The sequence below is a fragment of the Ambystoma mexicanum genome, chromosome 6p (assembly GCF_040938575.1).
Source record: "Ambystoma mexicanum isolate Mex_15411 chromosome 6p, UKY_AmexF1_1, whole genome shotgun sequence".
Classification (NCBI taxonomy): Eukaryota; Metazoa; Chordata; class Amphibia; order Caudata; family Ambystomatidae; genus Ambystoma; species Ambystoma mexicanum.
In genome coordinates this window covers 304,152,491-304,178,799 of record NC_090935.1, presented here as the reverse complement: position 1 = coordinate 304,178,799, position 26,309 = coordinate 304,152,491, and the positions used below count along the sequence as shown (strand labels likewise).

Below are 26,309 nucleotides of genomic sequence, written 5' to 3'. Positions count from 1 at the left end.
CGATCAGTTCTGGTGTTTCTAAACACATTTTTAAGGCGCTTCATGACCCATGGGCCCCGGACTCCATGGGGCGTTGCACCACTACACACAAATTGCCTAAAATGCAATCATATCAGGAGCCAGCCCAAGTGCAGGGGTCAAGTCAATCACCACGCCAGGACTGGGGCAACATTTAGAGGGGGTTAAACATATACACACTGATGAGAGGGGCTGATGGGGGGCTGGGGGAATTCATTTTGATGGTCGGATAGAGGCATTATTACAAGTAACAGTTATGCACAGAAACTGCGGAAGCACTGTAGAGACGGGTATCAATAGCAACAGTGACAAGGGTATGACACAGAGCTGGGGGGAATCTCACCCGATTAATATGCTCCATCTGCTGATTCTGCCAAAGCACTAGCAGATCATTTTTCTTGTTCAGTAGCTGCCTGCACCGCTTTCTCCATGACGTACCTTTGAATATCATGGGATAATTGGCACTTCTAACGATGCACAGAAGACAAACAGAGCAGAGGGGCACCTGGGGTGCTCCGTTCGCAATGCAGAGGTGCCAGCCAGCGCTGCCACACCCATGATGCCAGTCGTGATCAAGGCCTGTCCCAACCCCAACCTTCACAGCACCGCCAGGTCTCTGACGCTGCAGCTGCTGCCAGCGACAGCCCGCTGGTAGTGTGCAGGGGCCAGGGCTGGTGCACAGGGCTGTGCTATCACAGGCAAGGCATGGTAGCACAAACGTAGTTTGAGTTAAAGCAGCATTTTGCCGCTCTAACATTTTGCACATATAGGCAAGCGCTTAACCTTGCCTAGTGATAGCACTGGCCCTGCCCTCCAGGAGTCTATTAAATGGTGTTCTCGTAGCTGGCTTTAGAATTTAACCCCCCGAAGGGTATTTGGTGGTTGGGCGTTTGCCCTCATGGAGTCCCAGTCCGGGTCTGCTACAACGTTGCGGTCCCCTCCACACATCAGTATGCCCTCTCGCCAGCCCTCCAAGAAATCGAGCAAGGACTCGCTGAATTGTGAGCGATTTTGATTAGGGGCATAAGCAGACCATAAGGTAATTGTATGTGATCGTAGTGTGCCTTTAAGGGCTACATATCTACCCAGACTGTGCTGTATTTGGAGGCCTATCGACTTCTTGTACAGAATGCCAACTCCCCCTTTCTTTGCGGATCCCGAGGCCCATATTGTGTCTCCAGTGTCCCCATCAAGTATCTTGGGCTCCTCCCCCTGAGCATATTTAGTTTCTTGGACCAACAGAATGTCCAATTTTGAACGTTTTAATTGTCGCGCCAGCATCGAAAGTTTAGGATGTGAATTGAGACCCTTAACATTGAAGGACCCAATTTTATGCTGTCAAGTGGAGCCATTTCGAGGTGTGTGTTTTTGCTGTGTCACCCTGCTGAGAGAGAGTGCTCGAGGGTTTATGGTAGGTCTACCGGTGACAAGTGGCTGGACTAGTGGTGATGTGAGCTGCGAGCGTGGTGGTGTTAGGATGTGGAACTGGAGATTTCTTTCCTCAAGAGACCCCTCCCACTTGCCGCCTCCTCCCCTCTGCGGAAAAAAACACATCTGGCCTCTTCCAACAATAGAGAGACACCCTCAAAGATGAAGAAAAGGGCCACGCTGCAAGGGACCCTCTCCAGGAAAATATTTGAAGTAATTAACACATCAAAAACTTTACAGCAAAGAACCCCATGCTATTTCTCAAAATTCTGGGAAAACCATGATAGCATGTTTTGAATCACCCACTCAACATCTCTCCCAGTCCGAATGCCAGGATGGATCAACTTACACATTGCAGCGATTGACAATCAATACCATTACGCTCTCACTAGTTTGCAGGAAACGAGAAGTAAGTGGAGCAAAATGTTTTCAATGTGTGTTGAGCCGTTTGTATTTCCACTTTCCGGGGGCGCGACCTCTCCTAGGAGATGACGTAAAGTTTTTCTGCAGCGGGCCCATGACTTTTCTGGCTGTGTCCCCGTCAGAGTTTATAGTACTTGCTTGCAAGTGTTCCAGGGCTCTTCTGGATTCATCTTCCGAGGTCATTCTGAATTTTTCTCCTTCATACTCAAAGCTCAGAGAGAAGGGGTGACCCTATCGATAACGAATCCCATGTTCTTGTAGCCAAGCTGTTAGGGGGCGACATCCTCTAAGTTTAGCGTGGTGGCAGAGAGATCCTGAAATAGTTTCATACCCGACCCCTCGAAATCTATGGGTTCCTTTTCCCTTGCTCTCTGCAGAATCTCCCGTTTCTGTTTTTAGTAATGTCATTTCACCAGGACGGACTGTGGGCCTTTCGGAGGGCCCGCGGGTCTGTGGACCCTATCGAACTCCAAGTTTGAGGGCGACGTGGCCTTGAAAAGGGAGGTTACCAGTGCCTTCACTCTGTTTCCTAGGCCAGCTGGTATCTCGCCTGGTTTTACCATTAGGCCCATAATGCAAATGTTTGTCCGTCTTTCCCGATTCTCCAAGTCGTCAAGTTTGAGTGCTATATCACGCTCCTTCTACTCCAAGTCTTGGAACCTGGCCTCGTCGGTCATCGCCGTTATGTCACTAGATTGTTGTTTGTGCTCCACGGCTACCATTCGGTCTTCAACTTTGGCCATCCTGGTTTGTAGGTCGGACACCGTCTCTGTTAAACTGGTTTTGATCAAACAAATTTCTCCCAGCAGAAGGCGGATATCTGATTTGGTGGAACTATCACAATCATTTCCTGGGATTTCTGAGGAGCTTTGAACCTCTTCTTGTTCCAGGTTTCCTGGTGCGTGGCTGAACGTTTGCAGCCTGCAATGGGTAGGAGGATCCAGGTTCACTCAGCGGGGGGCAGGAACCGGCATTGGTGCCAAGCTAGGGTTCTTACTGGAGGGGTTTATACCCGGGACTGAGGTCGCCAAGTCCTAACTGAGTGTTTTTCACAGTGTCCGTACAAGGTTCTGGAATTAACTGTTGCCCTTGCGACTCCGCAGGTTGGAGTTCCCCTCCGTGCCACAGCACTTTATATTCCCCCTCTGCTACCTCAAAAGTATCTTCCCCCTCTGGGCCCCTTGTGTTTGCCCAGTGTATACTCTTGTACCCGGGCCCACCCACGTACTTCCTGCAAGGCTCTTTCTCTTGTGGGGGGCAGGGGAGAAGTTATGGTCAAGGCTGCTGGGGTGAAAGGTAGCATGTTGAGTCTGAGTGTCCCCTTTGCAGTGCTGACGTTTGGAGGTATGCACCAAGTCCCTTTATACTGTCCTGGTGCAGCCTGTATTTGTGGCTCCAAAGGATCGCAGGGCTCGCTGGGTTTTAGTGGTTAAAACACACGGGGAGTAGGTTGATTCTGTGGATTCACTTTGCGCTAATGAGCGTAAAAGAAACAGTTGTACTGCTGCTTCCCCGGTGAATGTCACCAGCAGGGGGGGAAGCTGTCCGTGTCAACGTTCTTGATGTAGTCGGAGAGCAGGGGAAGGAGGACTAATGAGTGTAGGAGGGCGCTGTACTGCTGTTTCCCCTGTGAGAGTCACCATTGGGGGGGACACTGCTTGTGTCTACCTTCCTGAAGAAGTCGAAGAGCGTGGGAGGAAAACGTATGTTTCTTTATCCTGTGCGGACTCCAAACCCAGCTGTGCCGAGTGCAGCTCTTGCTACTCCGGCTTGCTGTGCGGTTTACCTCGCCACACAAGCACATGTCAGGCGGAGGTGCTGACCTGCCGCTGGCCGGGTGGGCGCGTGTCTTTTACTGTCCTCTAGGGTGGCGGGCAGATATGGGCATCCCTGGTTGCCCTCAGTGGGGTTTCAAAAAGGCAGAGCAGCGCTTTATTTTGCTCCAGAGCCAGAGCTTTCCGGTGTGGGGGGGAGGGGGATTATGCGTTTTGCCCTGGAGCTCAGTGCGTGCACTCCAAGAGGTGGTTCCATTCCCACACCCGCTCTGAGCTAAACTTGCTCCCTGCGTCCCTGCCAACCCCTTAACAAATGTGCTGACCAGGTTGGGCGGAGAGCACTTGCTCTGGTTTAAGGGACCCCGGGATGCTAGCTCCCTCTGTTTTCAGGATAGATGTTAATGACTTGCTTCTCCGTCATGGCAGTCCCAGGCCAGCATCCACCATTTTGAGTGCACCGCAGCTCCGCCTCGGGGGGTTCACAGCTGGTCTTGTACATTTAGTTCAAAACTGCGGTTTTACTCCTCGCTTCACCAAAAGGAGCCCTGGTTCTTACTGATCAATAAAGTGTTGTTAAAATGACATGAATTTTGCTTTAAGTGGTGCAATTTGTCATAATCTTGTGCCTGGAGAGAGAAACGAAGGCGCAGGCAACCATTCCGTCTGCGCCCCCTGGTGGTCTCCACTACAGGCATCTTTATCCACACTCATACCCCTGGGAAATGAAGCAATCACTGGGGCTTGCGGAGTAGTCATGAGTGCTCTGGATAGCAACGTTCATTGACATGGCAACTGTCAACAAAGGTGGTACATTTTCGGTCTGCTGCTGTCGTCGGTGCAGTTTGTGTTGATAACATGCCTCTGGTCCCTGAAGGACTTTGCCGTTTCGAAGATGGTGGTCTCGTGGTAGATGTGGTCGTAGCTGTAGTCTAAATAGTTGTGGATAGAGTGATCCGCGCTACAGTCATTGACGATGCCACTGACGCAGGAATAGTCAAAGTGTGCAACTTGCATCCGCTTGTAGGTTTCTGCCCAGGGAAGGTTCCTCAAGTGACTTCGACCTCTTGAAAGAGGGAGTTAGTTGTACAGGCCTGCCGACCCTGGTAGAGGCATAACTACAAACCGAGAGAGAATCAGAGGCCCTGGCACCCGCCTCCAGCCACATCACCAACCTTTGATGATGATCCTTTTGAGTCTTTGATAAGGACTGGCAAATGGAACAGTTGTCTATATCGTGGTCAGGATGCAAGCAATACAAGCATTTGTCATGCTGGCTGTCCACAAATAGGTTCCTGAGCCAAAACTTGAAACAGGCCTTGAAAGGATTCGAGGCAATCATCATAGCAGAGTGTTGAAGGCCTCAACGAGAGAGAGGGCTTCACACGGCGAGAAGGTCAGCCTAACGTCTGGATATACACCAGCAACAGGTCCTCATTGCTGGTAGTCACTAAAGTGACTGATGTTGAAGAAACTATGGAAAAATGTATCTAAAAAATAGGCCAAAGGTCGATATTTCAAGGAGCGAAACACGTCAAAGAGCTAATAAATCTGAAGATGGCCACCAAGGGCTGAGCTAAGGAGAACTAATGTCATTGGCTGGATCAGTATGACCCAAAGTGACAGCAATAGGCTATACAAGTGACAAGCAGTTTTCTGAGCTAAACTGCTTTAATATTACTGAGGATTCCTAGCCTGACGGGGAATATTAACAAGCATGTGAATCCATGAAAAATCCAATGCTGGAGAAATCAAATTTTTCATGTCCTAATTGTTCGACAGAACATTTTTTAAACCTTCTCTCGTTTCCTCACTTTAGGGCTGAGGTTCCGTCTTGCATTAAAACTATAGGTTAAATATTTGACCTTGGTCCTGCAGAGAACAATTATATTACGGCCTCCAAACATCTTAAATACACAGCAGTGGTGGCCAAAAAATTTGAGGAAGGCAAACAAGCCGTCAACCGGATAGGGGCGGGTTAAGCAATTGTTAAAATAAACCGCTGCTTCAGGAAAACTTAAAATTCCATAAGAATATGATTAAGGAACTATAAAACAAATTAGGTAACAAACAAGCCCATTATAATCTTTATCTCAGATAACCAAATGCAGGTGATAAAGCTTGCCATTTCTAATGGGAACACACTTAACTTGGATAATGTGCCTTCATATTGGGTGGCTCGGAATACCCATAGCTTGTACGAGTACTTCCGAGTAAAAAAACCTCACTAATTTCTTCTACTCAGAATGCATGGAACAACTTAGGCGAGCTAAGGCACAGCTCCATAGAAGGAGCCAGCACAGATTTGTTCTGATGGGTAGGAATAACAAATCCCTATTAAATCCATCAAGGGTCGAAAAAGAGGGAAAATGCAACTAAAAGGCAACCAGAATAAGTATTTTAACATTTCAAAAGAAAATTCTGGAGCTTTCCTTTAGCATTACTCAGTTAATCAAAGGATATGAAGACAGATGGGTACAGATGTGTTAATGTACTGGTGTTTTGCAAAGCAGCTTACACCACTGAGGTGCTAGAAAGTTGAGAAAGAATAGGGGTTATGTGTTGGATGGAGAGATGAAAGGGAAGGAACAAGTTACTTACCTGTAACTGTTGTTCTCCAGCATGGGTCTGGCATGGATTCACATGCTCATGAATATTCCCCGTCGTCAGGCCGGAAATCCTCGGTATAGAAAAAAATCAGTATCAGTTTCGTTTCTGATCTGTCTTTCTCAGTAGTAACCAATCACTGGTCTCTGGGTCATACTGCCCCCAGCCAATGACTGCCCTCTCCCTAAGCCCCACCCCTGGCAGCCATCCTCAGATTTGGTAGCACGTGAAGAGGCAGTATGACCAAGTGAAGAGCCGCAGAGGGGTAGGCGGGAGGGTTCGCATGTGAATCCATGCCAGACCCATGCTGGAGAACAACAGTTACAGGTAAGTAACTTGTTCCTTCTCCAGCATGGGGTCTGGCATGGATTCACATGCTCATGAATATAGGAATATATAGCAGTATACACATGCACAACCACGGGAGGTGGCAAAAGGCTCAATATCAAGCAATACAACAACTCAACATTAAGCAACTCTTACTTCCCCTCACCAGGCTCACCTTAGGCGAACAGGTTGCGCAGCACTGCCTGGCCGACTCTGGACTTCTCCCTGGAATCCCGGTCGACGCAGTAGAATCTCGTGAAGGTGTGCGTCGACCTCCACGTAGCAGCCCTGCAGATGTCGAGCAGGGGCACACCAGACAGGAACGCTGTAGTAGCAGCGACCGCTCTGGTCGAATGGGCTCTCGGACGGCCGGGCAGCGGTCGGTTTGCCAACCGGTGACAGTGCATGATGCAGCCGGAGAGCCATCTGGAAATGGAAGTCTTCGAGAGAGCCTTCCCTTGATTCACAGGTACAAAGTTCATAAACAGCTGTGATGTCTTCCGGAAACTCTTTGTGCGGTCCACGTAGAACTTCAGCGCTCTAGCTACATCTAGCAAGTGCATAGTCCTCTCAGCCGGCGACGAAGGTGACAGGAAGAAAACTGGCAACAGCAAGGGCTCGTTGAGGTGGAAGTCCGACGGCACCTTGGGCATGAAGGAGGGGTGCGTCCTCAGCACCACCCTCGTGTCGTGAAAAGTCAAGTATGGAGGCTTGCAAGACAGGGCCTGGATCTCTCCCACTCGTCGTGCAGAGGTGATGGCCACGAGGAATGCTGTCTTCCATGACAGAAACTTCAACGGCACTGAATGCATAGGCTCGAATGGGGCCCCCATGAGCCTAGTTAGTACCACATTGAGCTCCCATGCCGGGGCAGGGGCCTTCACCGGCGGGAAAGATCGGAACAGTCCTTTCATAAATTCCTTCACCAGACGATGAGACCACAAGGGCGCCCATCCTGTAGTTCTGGTGTAACGTGAGACGGCAGCCAGATGTACCTTGATGGAAGCGTGAGATAGGCCAGCCTTGGCCAAAGACAGTAGGTACGGCAATACTTGAGGGGCCGTAATCCGCAGAGGGTGAATCTTCTGTGCCCGGCACTAGACAGAGAACCTCTTCCATTTGTGTCCGTAGCACTTGAGAGTTGAGGATGCCCTGGCCTTTGCAAAAACCTCTCTGCAGTCGGCCGGGATGTCATATCCTCCAAACTCTTGTGCTGCAGGAGCCAGGCCTGCAAGTTCAGCGACTCTGGTTCGTGATGAAGAATGGCGCCTCCTTCTCTGGAGAGAAGATCCGCGTCTGTCGGCAGCTTGACTGGTGTGGACGCTGACAAGTCCAGAAGGTCCGGGAACCAGATCTGCCTCGGCCACGCCGGTGCGACGAGGATCATCCTGCACCGGGACCTCTTGAGCTGGTTGACGAGCCGGAGTAGCAACGGCGGGAATGCATAAAGGAACAGGCCGTCCCAGGGGAACGAGAAAGCATCGGCCATGCTCCTTGGTTGGGGAAACCTGCTGGCGAACCTCCGGCACTTGGAGTTTGCCGCCGTCGCGAAGAGATCGATCTGGGGTTCGCCCCATCGTCGGAAGAGTCAGTCCACGTGATCCTGGCGCAGTTACCACTCGTGGCACGAGCGCAGCTCCCTGCTGAGTGAGTCGGCGATGGTGTTTTTTATCCCTGCCAGATGAAAGGGTACCAGAAACATCCCTTGGGCGATGGACCAGTGCCACAGATCCTGGGCTTCCTTGGACAGGGCAGGGTATCTGGTTCCGCCCTGCTTCCGAATGTAAAACATTGTGGTGGTGTTGTCGGTGAAGATCCTCACCACCTTGCCCTTGAGGGACGGAAGGAAGGACCTGAGGGCCCAGAAAACTGCGCGGAGCTCCAAGATGTTGATGTGGAGAGTCTTCTCCGACGAGCACCAAAGGCCTCTCGCGTGGAGGCCCCCGGTGTGCGCTCCCCAACCTTCCAGGGAGGCATCCGTCGTCACCGTCACCCGGTGGGCCGGGGCTAGGAAGCCTGTTCCCGATGTCAGATGAGCGTGGACACCCCACCATCGTATCGCCTGACGGAACGTTTCGTCGAGCGAGATCCTGTCCTTGAAGCTGCCCGTCGTCTGGATCCAGTGGGCGTCGAGGAATTCTTGCAAGGGCCGCATCCGAAGTCTGCAATGGGGCACCAGATAAATGCAGGAGGACATCATTCCGAGGAGGGACTTGATAGACCTCACTCTGGCCACGTCCGTATGAGCCAGTCGTCCAGGTAGGGGTAGACGTGGATCCCCTGCAGGCGCAGCCGCGCCGCCACCGGTGCTAGGCACTTGGTGAACACCCTGGGCGCCAATTTAAATCCGAACGGGAGGGCCTTGAACTGGTATTGCCGCCCTTTGACCACGAACCTGAGGAACTTTCAATGCCTCTTTAGGATAGGGATGTGGAAGTAAGCATCCTCCAAGTCCAACGACGACAGGAAATCGCCCTCCTCCAGCTGTCCCAGCACGTGCTGGAGGGTGACCATCCGGAACCTCTTTGCCTTGATGTATTTGTTTAGTCGTCGCAGGTCCAGAATGGGACGCCATCCTCCTGTCTTCTTCCTCACGAGGAAGTATCTTGAGTAAACTCTGGAGCCCCGAAGCCTCTTTGGGACGAGCTCGATGGCACCTTTCCTGAGCATCGCCCGTACTTCCAACAGCAGTTGAGGGATGTGATTTTCCTTCCTGGCCACGGGAGGAATGCGGGGGCACCTCTTCTGGAACTCAAGGGCGTGCCCCAGGGCTAGGGCGTCCAGCACCCAACGGTCAGTGGAGATGGACTCCCACATGCCGACGAACTTCGTCAGCCGGCCTCCCACCGGGGTGCTTCGGCGTGGGCCCAACACGACGGACGGTTCAATCTTGCTTGGAGGCCGCTTTGCCTCCTTGACCACCTTGGCGACGACGGCGGGATCCACCTGACTTGCCGCGTCCCCCTTAGGCCTCCTGCGACGAAGACCTTGCCGCTTGACGGTAAGTAGAGGAGCTGCTGCCGGCTCCCTTGGAGGCACCCTGTCTGCCTCCGGAGCTCCGAAAGGACGGCCGTCGCTGTTGGAGCACACCCAGTGCACGGGCCGTCTCCGTGTCCATCTTGATCGCCTGAAGAGATTCATCAACCGCCTTGCCAAAAAGGTTGTTCCCATCGAAGGGCATGTCCAAAACCTTGGTATGAACGTCCTGGCGGAAATCCGTCGCTCTGAGCCATCCTCGTCGTCTCAGGCAAACGCTGTTGTCCAACTGACGGAAACCGGTGTCGGCGATGTCCGTAGCCACCATAATGGCGTGGTCCGAGGCAATCTCACCTTCCTGCAAGATTTCCAGGGCCTCAGCCCTCTTGGCATCCGGAAGGAAGTCCAACAGCGGGGCGATCTTGAACCACAACTCCCTGTCGTAGCGGGCTACAATGGCCAGGGCGTTGGTCACCTTGATGGTCGTCGCTGAAGATGAGATAACCCATCATCCCATCGCATCCAGTTTCCTACCCTCGCCGTCCGGGTGGGAGGTTGAAGTCGAGGCCGATGCCCCCCCCGCTTTCTTCTTGGCCGCTGCCGAAACGACCAAGTCCAGGGTAGGTTGCGCCCTAAGGCACAAGGGGGCAGCGTCGGGGACCCAGTACTTCTTCTCGTACCGGTCCCTCTTCGCAGGAGCCGTGGCAGGGTTCTTGAGGAGGGCGAGCCCCTCATCCCAGATGTCATGAAGAAGCGGTACGGCGAGGACCGTCTTCCTTTTAGCCTTGCGCCGCTGGTAAAGGAACCCCTCCTTTTCCTCGGGGCAGAGCTGGAAGAGCTCGGATGCCCTGGAGATCATTGCATGGAAGGATCCAATCTCATCGGGCGGGGAAGCCCGGGCAGGGGGCTACAGGGGACACGTCCCGTCGTCGCCTCCTTCGTCATCCGTACCCGTCGTAGTCGTGTCCATGCCTTTATCATCCCCGTGGGTAGTGGACCGGGGGGGAAGGCAGAGAAGGCCGCAGAGGCGGGAGAGGAGGCCTAGGATGCGTCGTCCTCCTCTTAGGCGGTAGGCTCCCCGAAGGTCCTGGCTCCGGATCCTCCATCGGGTCTGGCTCAGGCTCCTCCGTCGGGAGAAGGGGCAACCTAGTCCTTATCTCCGAGCATATGTACTGGATGGCTGACAAAATGGCCGCCGAGGTGTCCTGCGGCGCCGGAAAGGACGGGCGCAAGGGCTCTTGAGGAGCCTCGTCTGCGTCACCGTCGCCCTCGCCCTCGTCAGGATCCCTCCCGATGGGCTGGGTCTCCTCCACGACTTGGATGAGCTCCTCTTCAGAGGTCATGTCCGTATCCACGACGGCCACCACCCCCTACCCCCTTTCCAACGAGGACTTCGTGGGGGTCTTCTTGCTGGGCCTGAAAGACGACTCCCTCCGCAGTGGCAGGGAGACTCTGGTACCTGAGGGCGCCTCCACTGGTGTAGCCTCCACAGGCTGAGCCAGGGCCGCGGCGACATCCTCAATCGAGGTCCTAGCAGGGTGAATCACGGCCAACGTCACCTTCTGTACGCCTGGGGCCTTCACCTTCGGGGGAGGGTCCGAGCCCCGCTCTCCCTCTGCCGGAGTCTTCGAGATCGACCGGGGCCTCTCCAGAAGCTTCGCCGGGTTCTCTGGCTTCCTCTTACCCGAGCCAGAGCGGTGGCTCATGGTCGATGGCGCCGGGGAGGATGCGCCCTGCCTGGCAGCCAAGGAGCCCGACCGTTCGGCGCTCCCGGTGACCGCGGTGCTTAGCCTTTTGTTGGGCCCCTGTCGCCGGAGCACCCTCACAGGACTTAGAAGACCGCTCGGACTTATTCTTCTTCTCGCCTGGCGGGCTCTTACCTTCCAGCCAGTTGACGAGACGGAGGTGGCGATCCTTCATGGTCCGCTCCGACATGTTTCCACAAAATGCGCAGTCCTTTTCCTTGTGCGTCTTGTCCTCATGGAGACAGTAGAGGCATAACGAATACTCGTCCTCCTTGAAAAAGTTCTGAAGCTGGCATCCAGGGCAGGTCCTGAATAGCTTCCTGGGCGTCGAGCTCCCTTTCTCCTGGGCCATGTGCTTAGCCTCGGAACTTCTGGAATCCTCCAAAAGCGTAACTCGACGAAATCTTCACCCTTGAGAGGCGTAGAAAACTCCGAAATGGATCCCCGTTGATCGGAAGTAGAAACGGTGGAGCTTGAGGCTTTTTTAACCTTAAAAATGAGAAAATCTCCTGAAAAAAGCGCAAAAACGCAGCAAAAGCTTGAGAGCTAAGCACGAGGACTCCCAACACTTGAATGTGCGGTAAATGTAACGCTCACCTGATTCCCACAGAGGCGCCGGTCTTGACTGGGTGAATGCTGTATCTTCAAAGGTGATGTGTAACACACGGTTGGCTCTTTGGGCTGGACCTCTGTGCACTGTATGTCTGACTCGAAGAGTAAGATGTCTGCAGATAGAAAATATGGGATTAATGAACTGGGGTTATTGGGTGCCTCTCTCCTCTTCCCTTTCTCTTCTCCTGTAGAACCCCAAAGGTTAACACCCTCACCTCAGGTAAGTGAACGCCAAGCTCTCGATCTGCCTCGGGGCAGGGTGCCGTAACCAGTTTCTTCACTGGATAAGGGTGCAGGCCTCTTGACCTCAGAGGACTGCTGTCCGTCGTTAACTGCACGAACGGTAAGTTCTGGGCACTTCAAATGTCTTAAAAGTCTTTTGTAATGATATCTCTTGTTTTGCAGGGTTCCGGCGATGGCGGATGGCGGGCTGATGAGAGTTGAGGATCGAACTGCGTGAGGAATAGAAGCGCCTGGAAGCACGTAAGTAAGCGCTTGTAGCCTGCTTCACGATGCGCACTAACTGTCCCTTTTATCTTGCAGGTACAAGTTCGGAGCTTTAGAGAAGCTGAAGGGTGCTGGAATACCCACTGGATTCGGCGTGGGAAGGAGTAATGGCACGTGAGTAATAAAGTTGCCCAATGTCTTTAAACGCACCTTCTTTTGTCTTTCAGATGCGGGATGCAGCGCCGAAGGCCTCCGGAGCGTGCGAAGACTGGTAAGCTTTTGTCTTTCAGATGCCAGAATGCAGTGCGAAGACCTCTGGAGCATGCGAAGAGTAGGTAAGCCTTTGTCTTTCAGATGCCGGAATGCAGCGCGAGGCGTTGGTGACAGCCGATGGACCAGGTAAGAGATGCGCTGCCACTGAAGACCGTAGTGCTAACCTGTTCTTTCTTTGTCTTTACAGGTGCTGCTGAAGACTGGATTCCAGGATGGTAAGCCTTTGTTCCCTTAGGCCCAGGATCAGAAGCATAAGACACGATGAGCGTTCTGCTGCAGAGAATGCAGAATAACGCAAAGCAAGATTCATCCATCGGGTGTGGTTTAAATAGCCTCCTGTAGTGCTTAGGTGTCTCCTTCCACAGCCACGCCTAAGAAAAGAGTTCCTGCTTTCCAGAAGAGTTCCAGTGTTCTGAACCTAGGGAGTGGCTCCTGCCCCACCCAACAGGAAAATAGTCCCAAACAGAAGAGGATCAGGGGTTCAACTGACAGGTAAGTAAGCAGCATGGTCTGCTGCAGGTAAGTCCACCCAAGCATTATGAGCCCGGCGCTGGGACTGGGCATCTTTATGAGCCTGGTGCCACTGGCGCCAGGACAGGGTCCAAAAGGTCCCAATTGGGACTGGCTGGCACTCGGAACCGGGGTTATGGGTCTGCTTCCAAGGGAGTCGGGCAAGTCCTGATCTTTTGGAAGCAGAGATCATGACAGCACCCCCCCTCAAGGCCCCTCCCAAACAGGGCTTCTCCGGGGGTTTGGGCTTGTTAGGAAATGTTCGATGAAATCTTTTGATTAGACGAGGCGCGTGGACATATTCTGCAGGTTCCCAGGATCTTTCTTGGGGACCGTAGCCTTTCCAGTCAATCAGGTAAAATAGTTTAGATTTGGAGATCTTGGAATCCAGGATGCTTTTGACTTCAAACTCGAGTTCTCCATCAACTAGAATAGGTTTTGGAGATGTAGTTAGTCGGGTTTGAGGTTGCACGGGTTTTAATAGAGAGACATGGAAGACCGGATGTATCTTCATGTGAGGGGGCAAGTCCAACTTGACCGCTACTGGATTTACTATGGTAGTGATGGTATAGGGACCAAGGTATCTTGGGTTGAATGTGCGTGGTCCTTTTAGAGGTAGATATTTGGTGGATAACCAGACTTGATCTCCTACTTGATATTGGGGGGCTTCCTTCCGATGTTGGTCTGCTCCTTTCTTGTATTGTTCTTTAGCCCTTTGAAGGTGAGAAACGGCTTCCTTAAAGGCTTGGGTGATTGTAGAATGCAGGTGGTCTACTGCTGGTGTTCCAAGATCTTGGAGTGGATCCAACTCCGAGGTTCGAGGGTGACTACCGTATAAAAGAAAAAACAGGGTCTTCCCAGTTCCCGAGTGTACAGAGTTATTGTAGGCATATTCGGCTATCCAAAGGATATCTTTCCAAGTTTTTTCAGTTTGTTGTAGCATGCAGCGCAAATACTGTTCGAGAGTTTGATTGGTCCTCTCGGTTTGTCCGTCGGTTTGAGGGTGGTGGCTGGTCGAAAGTCTCACATCAATTTGAGCCGACCGACAGCAACTTCGCCAGAAATGAGAAATAAATTGACTACCTCGATCCGAAATTAGAACTGAAGGAAAACAGTGCAGTCGGACGATGTTTTCGAGAAATTCTCGGGCCAGAGTTGCTGCTGTTGGTAAGCCTTTGAGTGGAATGAAATGCGCCATCTTGGAGAATAGGTCCACGATTACTAGGATTGTATTGTATCCGGAGCATGGAGGTAGATCGGTGATGAAGTCCATAGAAAGCGTATGCCAAGGGCGAGGCGGGATGTCAATAGGGCGTAAGAGGCCGGCTGGTTTTTCCTTTTGACTCTTGTTTTGGGCGCATACTCCACAGGACATTATAAAGTCTCTGATATCTTTTTTCCAAGACGGCCACCAGAAGTAGCGCTTGATCTTTTCCGAGGTCTTGGTCATACCGGGATGCCCTTCCATTAAAGAATCGTGATAACAAGAGATTACCTTTTTCTGTAAATCTGTGCTGGGCAGGTATAACCGTTCTTGAAAATATAATAGGTTGTCCTTCACCGTAAAGTCCTTTCCCTGCAGATGCCAATTCTGTATGTCTGCTGGAGTTACCAGTAGCCTGGCTTTATCCTTAACTTCCTCTATGGATTGTGTGGCGATTACACCTAGAATTCTTTGTTCGGGAATGATAGGTACAGGTTTAGGATTGATCAAATGTTCTTCCACTCCCATCCGAGAAAGGGCATCAGCTTTACCGTTTTTTGTACCAGGTCGATAGGTAATTATGAAGTCAAACTCGGCAAAGAATAGTGCCCAACGGAGTTGCCTAGAGGATTGAGCTTTTGCGGTTTTCAAATATTGCAGGTTTCGGTGATCTGTAATCACAGTAACGGTGTGTCGGGCCCCCAGAAGATAATGCCGCCAAGCCTTAAAGGCGGACTTGATAGCTAGAAGTTCCTGATCAGTAATAGTGTAATTGATTTCAGGAGGCGAGAATTTGCGGGACCAAAATGCCACGGGATGCAACTGATTGGTTACTGGGTCCTTTTGTGATAGAACTGCCCCCATGGCAAGGCTCGAAGCATCAGTTTCAACGATGTAGGGGAGTTCTGGGCGAGGGTGTTTTAAGATCGGTGCAGAGATAAATCTAGTCTTCAAATTCTGGAAAGCTTGTTCCGCCTCGGTAGACCATTCAAAACGTTTGTTTTTCTTTAACAAGGCAGTGATGGGCTGGACTATTCGAGAGAATTCGGGGATAAACCTGCGGTAAAAGTTAGCGAAGCCTAACATGCTTTGAACACCTTTTACGGAGGATGGCGATGGCCATTTGAGAATTGCATCGACCTTCTTTGAATCCATACGCACTCCGCTAGGTGATAATATGAATCCCAAGAATTCAACTTCAGTCACATTGAAAACACATTTTTCCAATTTAGCGAAAAGTTTGTGTTGACGCAATCTCTCAAGGACCATTTTCACGTGTTTGCGATGTTCAGTTTCCGATGAAGAATAAACGAGGATGTCGTCAATGTAAACAACAACACACACATCTATGAGCTCTCTGAGGACATTGTTCATAAAATATTGAAAGGCGGCCGGGGCATTGCAAAGTCCGAAGGGCATGACCTGATATTCAAATAGCCCATACTTGGTGCGGAAGGCAGTCTTCCATTCATCGCCCTCTTTTACTCGTACCAAGTGGTAGGCTCCTCTAAGATCCAGCTTTGTATATATGCATGCTTTTCTGACTTGGTCCAGGAGTTCAGGGATCAAAGGTAACGGATATCTATTCTTAACGGTGATCTGGTTCAGGGCGCGATAATCTATACAAGTTCTAAGGTCCCCTTCTTTTTTTGGAACGAAGAACAAAGCTGAGGAAGCAGGGGACTTGGAAGGACGAATAAACCCATTCGCTAGGTATTGATCCAGGTATTGTCGGAAGTGAAGATTCTCAGGCTCGGTGAGGGCATAAATTCTACTACAAGGAGGAGTAGATCCAGGTATCGGGTCTATCTGGCAGTCATAAGACCTATGAGGAGGTAGAGAGTTAGCCTGATCCTTCCGGAAAACATCTTGGAATTCTAGGTATTCAGGAGGTAACTGAGGAGCCTCCGAGGAAATTGCTGCCAGTGCAACACCTGGTCGAGGGTGACAAGTAGAGACACATTCTGGAAACTGAACCGTTCTTGCTCGCCAATCGATCTGAGGATTGTGCTTCTCTAACCAAGGAATTCCTAGAATAATCTGGAACTGAGGGGCCTTGATCACATCGAACACGATCTTCTCATGGTGTCCATCTTGACTTACTAGCGTCACTTCTTGGGTGGTATGCGTTACTGGTCCGGAGGCCATCTCCGTACCATCCACCGTAGTAATGACGTCCTTTACAGCCTTTGGACAAAGTCAGATTCATCCTCAAAACCATTTCATGATCCACATAATTTCCGATGGCACCGCTGTCGACGTAAGCTTCAATCGCATGTAATCGATCCGGATGTTCAGGGCTAATGAGGACCATAGGTATCACGAAATGCGAGGTCACGGAACTGGTTTTAACGCTCGGCAAGAGGACCTCTATTCTTGTCGGGCGAGGTCGTTTCCCTGCTCAGAGTTTGTGACCCTGGTAACTGCAGCTCCTACTGCCTTCTTGGCTGGTTTCACCGGACAGTCTCGAAGAAAGTGCTCCGAGTTTCCGCAATAGAGGCATAATTGCAGCTGTTTTCTCCTTTCCCGCTCCTTTTGTGTTAGTGGTCCTTTCAGGCCCCCTATTTGCATGGGTTCCCCGGAGTCTACTCCTTTGGTAGGAGTTGGTGGTTTGGAAAATACTCGAGCATCAAACTTGGAACGATCAGCCTTCCTGTTCTGCAGTCTGTGGTCAATTTGAACGACTAAGTCAATATAGTCCGAACAGTCTTGCGGGGGATTCACTACTTGGGCTAACACATCTTTGAGCTCTCCACGTAGACCTCTATAAAACAGCGTAATCCTTTTGTCCTCAGGCCATCGAGTTTCCACTATCAGTCTGTTGAAAGACGCAATATAAGCCAAAAGGTCTTGATTACCCTGCCGCAATGAAAGGAGCTCATTGTCCAAGGCCTGCCCCTGTGAATGTCTTGCAAACAGTTTTTCCATACTGAGCTGAAAAGCTTGAAAATCATGGAGAACCGGATCATCTTGATTAACTAGAGGGATCGACCAGTCTGCCGCATTGCCACTAAGGTACGAAAGCACGAAAGCTACCTTAGCTTGATCAGTTGGAAAGGCTGCTGGCCGGCATAAGAAGTGCAACCGGCACTGATTAATAAATACTGCAAACCTCTTTGGGTCACCAGAAAATCGTTCGGGCGGAGCCAGAGGTACATTCCCAGGTAGGTTGATCTGCACTGGGTTCGTAGAGGATGTTGAAGGAAGATTTGCCCCTGATGCGGGTAACTGAGTTTGTCCGGCTTGTGACTGTAGCAATTGTCTAGCGAGATCGTCTGTTCGCTCCTTGGAAATAATCAGTTCCCTTCTTAGAGCATTCGTTTCCTGACGGGCTGCATGCACTTCTGCTCTTAGTTCCCCAAGTAACTGGGCTAGCTGGTCGGTATCCGAGGTTTCCATAGCGCCTGGGTGGGAGTTTTGCGATAGGCTTTGCGTTCTGTAACGCTCACCTGATTCCCGCAGAGGCGCCGGTCTTGACTGGGTGAATGCCGTATCTTCAAAGGTGATGTGTAACACACGGTTGGCTCTTTGGGCTGGACCTCTGTGCACTGTATGTCTGACTCGAAGAGTAAGATGTCTGCAGATAGAAAATATGGGATTAATGAACTGGGGTTATTGGGTGCCTCTCTCCTCTTCCCTTTCTCTTCTCCTGTAGAACCCCAAAGGTTAACACCCTCACCTTAGGTAAGTGAACGCCGAGCTCTCCATCTGCCTCAGGGCAGGGTGCCGTAACCAGTTTCTTCACTGGATAAGGGTGCAGGCCTCTTGACCTCAGAGGACTGCTGTCCGTCGTTAACTGCACGAACGGTTAGTTCTGGGTACTTCAAATGTCTTAAAAGTCTTTTGTAATGATATCTCTTGTTTTGCAGGGTTCCGGCGATGGCGGATGGCGGGCTGATGAGAGTTGAGGATCGAACCCGCGTGAGGAATAGAAGCGCCTGGAAGCACGTAAGTAAGCGCTTGTAGCCTGCTTCACGATGCGCACTAACTGCCTCTTTTATCTTGCAGGTACAAGTTCGGAGCTTTAGAGAAGCTGAAGGGTGCTGGAATACCCACTGGATTCGGCGTGGGAAGGAGTAATGGCACGTGAGTAATAAAGTTGCCCAATGTCTTTAAACGCACCTTCTTTTGTCTTTCATATGCGGGATGCAGCGCCGAAGGCCTCTGGAGCGTGCTAAGAGCTGGTAAGCTTTTGTCTTTCAGATGCCGGAATGCAGTGCGAAGACCTCCGGAGCATGCGAAGAGTAGGTAAGCCTTTGTCTTTCAGATGCTGGAATGCAGCGCGAGGCGTTGGTGACAGCCGATGGACCAGGTAAGAGATGCGCTGCCACTGAAGACTGTAGTGCTAACCTGTTCTTTCTTTGTCTTTACAGGTGCTGCTGAAGACTGGATTCCAGGATGGTAAGCCTTTGTTCCCTTAGGCCCAGGATCAGAAGCATAAGACACGATGAGCGTTCTGCTGCAGAGAATGCAGAATAACGCAAAGCAAGATTCATCCATCGGGTGTGGTTTAAATAGCCTCCTGTAGTGCTTAGGTTCCTCCTTCCACAGCCACGCCTAGGTAAGAAAAGAGTTCCTGCTTTCCAGAAGAGTTCCAGTGTTCTGAACCTAGGGAGTGGCTCCTGCCCCACCCAACAGGAAAAGTAGTCCCAAACAGAAGAGGATCAGGGGTTCAACTGGCAGGTAAGTAAGCAGCATGGTCTGCTGCAGGTAAGTCCACCCAAGCATTATGAGCCCGGCGCTTCCAGCGCTGGGACTGGGCATCTTTATGAGCCTGGTGCCACTGGCGCCAGGACAGGGTCCAAAAGGTCCCAATTGGGACTGGCTGGCACTCGGAACCGGGGTTATGGGTCTGCTTCCAAGGGAGTCGGGCAAGTCCTGATCTTTTGGAAGCAGAGATCATGACAGTAAAAATCTGATGATGGCTGCCAGGGGTGGGGCGTAGGGAGAGGGCAATCATTGGCTGGGGCAGTGTGACCCAGAGACCAGTGATTGGTTACTACTGAGAAAGACAGATCAGAAACGAAACTGATACTGATTTTTTCTATACCGAGGATTCCCGGCCTGACGACGGGGAATATTCATGAGCATGTGAATCCATGCCAGACCCCATGCTGGAGAACAAAATAAGATCCATAGTAGTTGCTCTCAGTTAAAAGAAAATGTTTTATTCCAGAAACCAGTGCTTACAAAGCAACAAGTGCTGTCAGCATGGGCCATTGGAGTATCTGAAGTCCCAGATATGCTTTCTGCAGTTCAGGACCATACACTTGTGCAAAAATTAAGTTGTAAAATGACTGCCTAAGGTAATTCCCATACTCACAATGAGAGACGTGAATTGCTGTTCCCCGTTGGAATCTGATGTGATCTGTAACCTCCTGTTCAACTCTTCAGATAACTCAAGACCACTGGTTCGAGAAACCGGTGAAGCAGGTGGTGGTAAAGACTGCATCAGAGAATCCCCACTGATGCTCCCTTCTTCGGATATCGTCTCCCAGGGCTAAAATAATTCATAAAACATTGATTAGCCAGTTAATTAGACATTATTCAGTTTACATCTACATTCAACATTTGTACTTTTTGAAAGCATCCAATAGCAATCAACCATATTTAGGAGACAGGATTTACGTTGGTCAGGACTAAAATGATAGTAGAGGTACATAATGCTGAGCAATAGACACTTATTTTCAAAGTTTCAGTATGGGACGAATAATCTTTTCTACCTTCTCAAGCAAGAGATATGTTGGTGGTTCAGTGTCTGGCACTAGCCCTTTATACTTCTAGAACCTGCTAGCAATAGGTTTGTCTTAGTTTTCAGCCATGCATGTTAATGTCGATGCCACCACAGTAGTTGCATTGGCTTCTGTAATAGTCTGTATTCCAGTGTTCTATCAATGGTTTGTCTGCAGGCTCAACATAGTTCAGAATACTGCCCACCCTATCCTTCACATTCCCTGAATGACCCCTTCTCTTAAGACACATGATCTGCTTTAAAGCATCATCTCTACTGAATAGAGCCCTACAAATCTCATCACTACCCATCATACACACAATTGTGTTCCCGCCATCAGTTTGCTGAATGTTACATGTTCTCAAATGATTCCCATTGGCGATGAGAGGGGGAGGCAGGTGCGGTAATGTAGGAGGCACTTTATTATGCACAATTCAATACCTATAGAAAATTAGCAGAACTTCTGAAGACTTAAAACCCAGCCTTTTCAGTTCAATTTATTATTTGGATATTCCCATTTATTTTAACAGACAAAATCTCTGAACCAGACACACAAGTACTCTGAATTTCTAAATAATGCTGTTAACATGGTTTCACTTTACCTGGTAATTAAAAAAATGATACTGCATTAAAGTTAGCAAGTGTGATTTTTTGTGTCTTTTATGGGTATACCGTTTCGTTGCAAACACAGTCTGAATGAACCTAAATGAATCACGGTAGAACACCTTAATATGTCTAGCTGAGCAATCATGGGATAATAACAGAGGAGAAATACGGGATGCCTTCCCATCCGTATTGGACTGCAGGATTCATGCAAGTCTCCCTTGACATTTAAAACGTATATCAAGCCCCTTCACAATCTGGTAATGAAGTGTCCTTCTACAACTAGGTCGGTGAAAGATCATGTTAGACTCTCAGGGGGATTCCCCATGGACAAACTGAACAACAATCTTTTCAACCTCACCGGATCTTCAATGGAAGCAATCTGGCTCAGTCTTAAAACAATAAAACACATTTTTCTTCTCGTCTCAGCTCCTTCAGGGGAAAACAAACTTAACCTACATGTATGCTGCTTTGTGTACATGACAGCGCAGAACAAAACAATCACCAGAGCATCACTATTTATGTCATGCTCAGGCTCCATCCCCATCCCCATCTTTCTGGAGCACACTGCACAAGAAAAGCCTGCAATATTATCTCAGTCATGCTTTCCTATTGCAATGTGCTGCTTCTGGGTACTGTATAGGTGCAGAAGTCTGAGACGCACCAAGAATGTGCACGATTTTGGTTATAAACACTTATCGTTATATACCACAAAGAAACCTATCCATCCCAAACTCATTGAAGGGTTTCCCTGCCTCGACCTACAACTAAGGAAGTGTCAGAATGTCCGCCAAATAACATTCACTGTCCTTGTCCAAAACCCTACTTCTATCCCTTACACTTAAACGTTAAGAATGCTAAATAAAGACTCCTCACTCTTCGCATTCGGCGTAGTTAAAAGTCGAAGATAATATCTCCCTTGTCCTGGCATAGTTCAAACACAAACTATCTTCGACCAGGAGAATGCCTCCCTTCTGGTATACTTAGAAAACTTCTCTTTACAAAATGTCACAAGCCACGGGGAATGACTCTCTTCCCCTGGCGTACTGTGGACTTCTAGATTAGCTAAGCTTTCAGATTCTTTACCAGGAGACTGCCTCCCTTCTCCTGATGCCCATTGATGTATCAGTAGCCACACACTTTGGACCAGGGTGAATTACTCCCTTCCCCTGGTTCTCGACATAGCGTGCAATGTTCTTTACTCCTGCCAGCTCGGCAATTCCATTGGCCTCTGTTCTCAGGCCCTTACAGTGTCCCAACTTTTCTATGAGTTTCAGTGACCTACATCTAGTCATTGAACCTAGGAAAGTTTCCATTATGCTGTAGTGCACTTTGCTTTGAGTTTCAGACCCTTATCCATTATTCAGTGGTCTTCTTGTGGCCACTGGGATGAGGATGTTCACTTCTTGCGTCTTTCAAATATTTAAGGGCTCCCGGCCCGTTCTCTCGTGGTCAGTGGTTTCGCTGCCTCCACTGAGAAGAGGAAGTACTCCTCGGATGCACTCTGTTCGTTATAGGGCATCCAGACCCTTCTTGGACCACCTTCAGGTTCCGCCACATTGATGTCAGGAAGTTGAGACCCCCTCAACTCTTCCTTTGTCCCCACCGGTCTGCCTGTGCCTCCCATTACCTGTAGGGAGCTGCTCACACAATGCTGCTTCTTCCAGGGACTGACGTAATGTCAACGACCATAACGGCACGGTGCAGTGATCCAGTGATCAGATAGATCACTGTGGCCCGTATCCCCCTACCCTGCTCCCCCCGGCCACTTACTTTAATGATGGCACACACAGAAGCATCAGTTCCCACCCACTTACGTGGGTCAACGCTGGAGCCACAGGGTCCTTTTTTTTCTTTTTCTTTTCTTTAAACTTTGTCCCCTGCTTTCCATTTAACTAAAGAGGGGGACACCCCCGCACCACCGATTACCACGACTAAGAGGAGCAGGGGGACTCCACCGCAACCCCCCGCTTCCCTTAGTGGCAGTAATAGGGGTTGGTATTTTTTGACTGCACAGTTTTCGTACTAGGCGACATTGTTGCAGTATTGGTATGATTCCAATTAAAGTTAGTCACCGTAGTGACTAGAGTACTTGTAGTCCTTAGTTCCCTTTCCTCAATCCTTGTGAGCAACCCCAAACATGGTGGACGGTACCGAAACCTTTCGCAGCAAGAAATTGAGCTTCCCCTTTAAAGTTAGCATAGCGCGATGCTTAGATACCTGGCTACGCTTAGTACATATTAGCCCTTGGCATACCAGCAGGGGATGCTGGGTGGGACTTATGAAGGAAAGGGTGCTAAGGACTATGAGTACTCTAGTCACTACGGTGAGTAACAATTCTCATACGTCCCATCCCCTTTCCTGCATCCTTGTGGGTGATTCTACTGAACAAGAACATAGGGTGGAGCTGTGAAACCTGCCTCATATCTAGGATGAAGCAAAAATGTTCTTCAGAACCACCTGACCAAACTCAGCAACGCGTCTGGAGCTGGTGTTCAGTAAGTAGTGCTTACAGAAGGCCAACAGTGTCTCCCAGGTAGCCGCGTTGCTGATGACATCCCAAGAAGCATGTCTCTGAAATGTGACGGACGTGGCCATGGCTCTGACCGCATGGGCATGAATCCCCTCAGGAACCGGTTTGCCCATGGCCGTGTATGCCTCTGAAATAGCCTAAACCATCCAAAGGGCAATGGAAGCCCTGGAAACCGGAGAGCCGGGGGGGAGAGCCCTCCCAAAGTTACAAACAATGCCTCAGACTACCTGAAGGATTTCACCCGAGAGAGATAGAAATTGAGAACCCTCTTGAGATCCAAGAAATGCAGGGCCCTCCCTACCTCCAACTGCGGGTTCGGGAAGAACACCAGCAGATATATCTCTTGATTCAGATGAAATGGAGAGACCACGATGGGCAAGAAGTTTGGGTGAGTGCGCAAGTTAACCAAGCGGATGTCCACAGAGGCCATCGGCTCGAAAAGGCGTGCGTTGCAAAGTCGCAAAAAGCACATTGAGGTCCGAGACCGCAAGCGGCCTATGCAACGGAGGTAACATTCTAGAATACCCCTTAGGGTGGACCTTAACCACCGGGTTGGTCACCAAAAACACATGCTATGGGGAATTCTTGTAAATTCCAATGCCTGCCAAATAAGTGTGGCAAGTTTAACTCCAGAATGAGGCAGTTGTGCTGAAAAAGCCAGCACATCATCCAGAGGACAGGCGACAGGGTCCAGACCCTTGTCACAAGACCAATGGCAAAATCTAGTCCATTTGCTCTTATACTGGGACCGAGTCGATGGCATCCTGGCCTGCTGAATGATATTCCAGTTGTCATCCGAAAATTGAGCATGTTGAAGCTTCAGCTGGTCAGGAATCACACCGCCAGCGCCAGCTTGGCCGGGTCTGGATGTTCTACTGCCTCCCCCTGCTGCGTCAGGAATCCCCTGCTGGATATCTGAAGGTGAACAGGACCCTGGGAGAACAACTGCAGCAGAACCAAAAACCAGGGTCTCGAAGGCCAGTGGGGGGCAATCAAGATGAGGCTGCAACCCATCGAAGCCCGGAACTTGCAGAGGGACCATTGGAGCAGAGGGTGGGCAGGAATGAGTAACAACTGCAGCCGTGCCGACAGATCTGGAAGGCTTGTTGCAGCGACCACCGACCTGCCCATGAAGCAAACTGAGCAAACTGGCATTCTGGGGAGATGCAAACAAGTGCAGGTCTGCAAACTCCCAACGCTGGAACAGGAGTCGGTCTGTAACTGTCACGCTCATCTGGTCTCCATGGAGGTATAGCACGTAGCCGTACGAATGATGTCTGCACTGGCGTAGCTCTGGTGGTATGATGATGTCCTCTCCCCTGTTATCACCCCAGGAGGCATTTGTCTGCAATGTTGAAACAAGATATTAGCTTTTGAGTGGGGGCTGGATTGGTCCCACCTCCTTCAACCTCCTGATGTCCAACTCCTCTTCTAGCTCACCTTTGAGTTTTGTGAGTTTGGCTCTCCGTCCTGCTTGACTTTCAGCAGAGGGCAGTAAGCTCAGTTTTTCCCCGGACACAGTTACTTCACTGGCCCAGAGTGGCTGTTGCTGTGTCTGGAATATCTGGATTAAGCAGGTAAGTCTCTATACCAATGGATGCTTGGTATAGGTGCTCAATGTCTTTATTTCCCAAAGTTTAAACGAGTTAAGTCTTTCTTGCAGGTGAGGATTTGTACGGAGGTTTGGATGAAGATTTGACTCTCATAGGATGCGGGGCAGGTTATCTCCAGGTGAGTATTAGCGCGGGTGAGTGGCGCTGGATGGCTGAATAATTGTTTGTTTTTGTTTTGTGCGCGACTAACCTGCTGTTTTCTGTTCTTTCTATGCAGGCGTGGCCCCAGGATGGTGGATGGAAGAACCGCGCTGACGTATTCCGGAGGAACGCAGATGCGCAGGTGAGTATTGGAGGCCTGTGTGGATGCCCTCTTCCCAACAAGGACGGCGATCCGAAGATCAGCTGAAGGCAAGACCGGTGGATGAGAATAACTAGGTTACTCACTGTAGTGACCACCTTACTCCTAGTCCATAGTCCCCTTTCCTCCATACTTGTGGGACATCTCTCCGTCCTGTGGGACGGGACCGGAGCACTTTGTAAAAAGCATCCACATTTTTTTCAAAAATGTGTCCCTCCTCTCTTTCCTGTGCGGGGCCCGGCACACGGCCGTAACCGCTCCGCATCGCCCATCAGTCCTTTTCTATCGCCGGGTCACAGACCCATTAGCAATAACAGAGGAACCTTATTAGAGGGGACGGCGGGCGGGCGTATGGAGGAAAGGGGACTATGGACTAGGAGTAAGATGGTCACTACGGTGAGTAACCTGGTAATACTCCTACGTCCCGTCCCCTTTCCTCCATACTTGTGCGAGATTCCCAAGCACTCCTTACAGGAACTACGGGTGGATGGAAATACCCCTTACTGAAACAGGTTCTTCAGCACAGCCTGACCAATCTGAGCGTCAGCTCTAGAGCTCATGTCGAGACAGTAATGCTTACAGAAAGCTGATGGGGAGGCCCAAGTAGCTGCCCTAGCGATGGACTCCCAGAGGACATATTTCTGAAAAGCAACCGCGGCTGCCTTGCCCCGCACCAGGTGCGCATGGATACCTTTAGGAGGTTTCAGCCTTTGGACGGTGAAAGACTACGTGATGCAGGCGGCAATCCACCTGGAAATAGTTGCCTTAGACGTCGGCTTGCCCTGAGGGTTACCGAAGGTAAAAAAAAGTTGAGAAGAACTCCTAAGCTCGGAAGTCCTGTCCAGGTAGAACTTAAGAGCTCTTCGGAAATCAAGACAGTGTAGAACTCTTTCAGCCTATGAGGAAGGGTTCGGAAAAAAGACCGGAAGGGAGATCGACTGATTCAGATGGAATTCGGTCACTACCTTCGGTAGGAAAGCCGGGTTTACCTTGTCCTTGTGAAAGACCAAGAAAAGATGCTCCACCGACAATGCCTGGAGCTCACTCACTCTCCTCGCTGACGTAACGGCGACCAGAAAAGGCACTTTCCAAGACAAGTACTTGAGGTCTACCGTGGCCATTGGTTCAAAGGGTTTATGACACAGCGCCGTCAGGACTATTTAGGTCCCATGGTGGGTGCAGATAA

General features: G+C 50.4%; 1 protein-coding gene across 13 annotated transcripts in view; it reads right to left on the bottom strand.

Moving 5' to 3' along the window:
• Positions 1-26,309, bottom strand: part of NEDD4L (NEDD4 like E3 ubiquitin protein ligase) — a 2,900,454-nt gene that overhangs the window by 1,315,521 nt on the left and 1,558,624 nt on the right. For all 13 annotated transcript variants that reach the window (XM_069627054.1, XM_069627053.1, XM_069627056.1 and 10 more), the window contains one exon: positions 19,666-19,842. In XM_069627054.1, the coding sequence (XP_069483155.1) occupies positions 19,666-19,842 (177 nt within the window). The remainder of the gene's footprint in view (positions 1-19,665; positions 19,843-26,309) is intronic.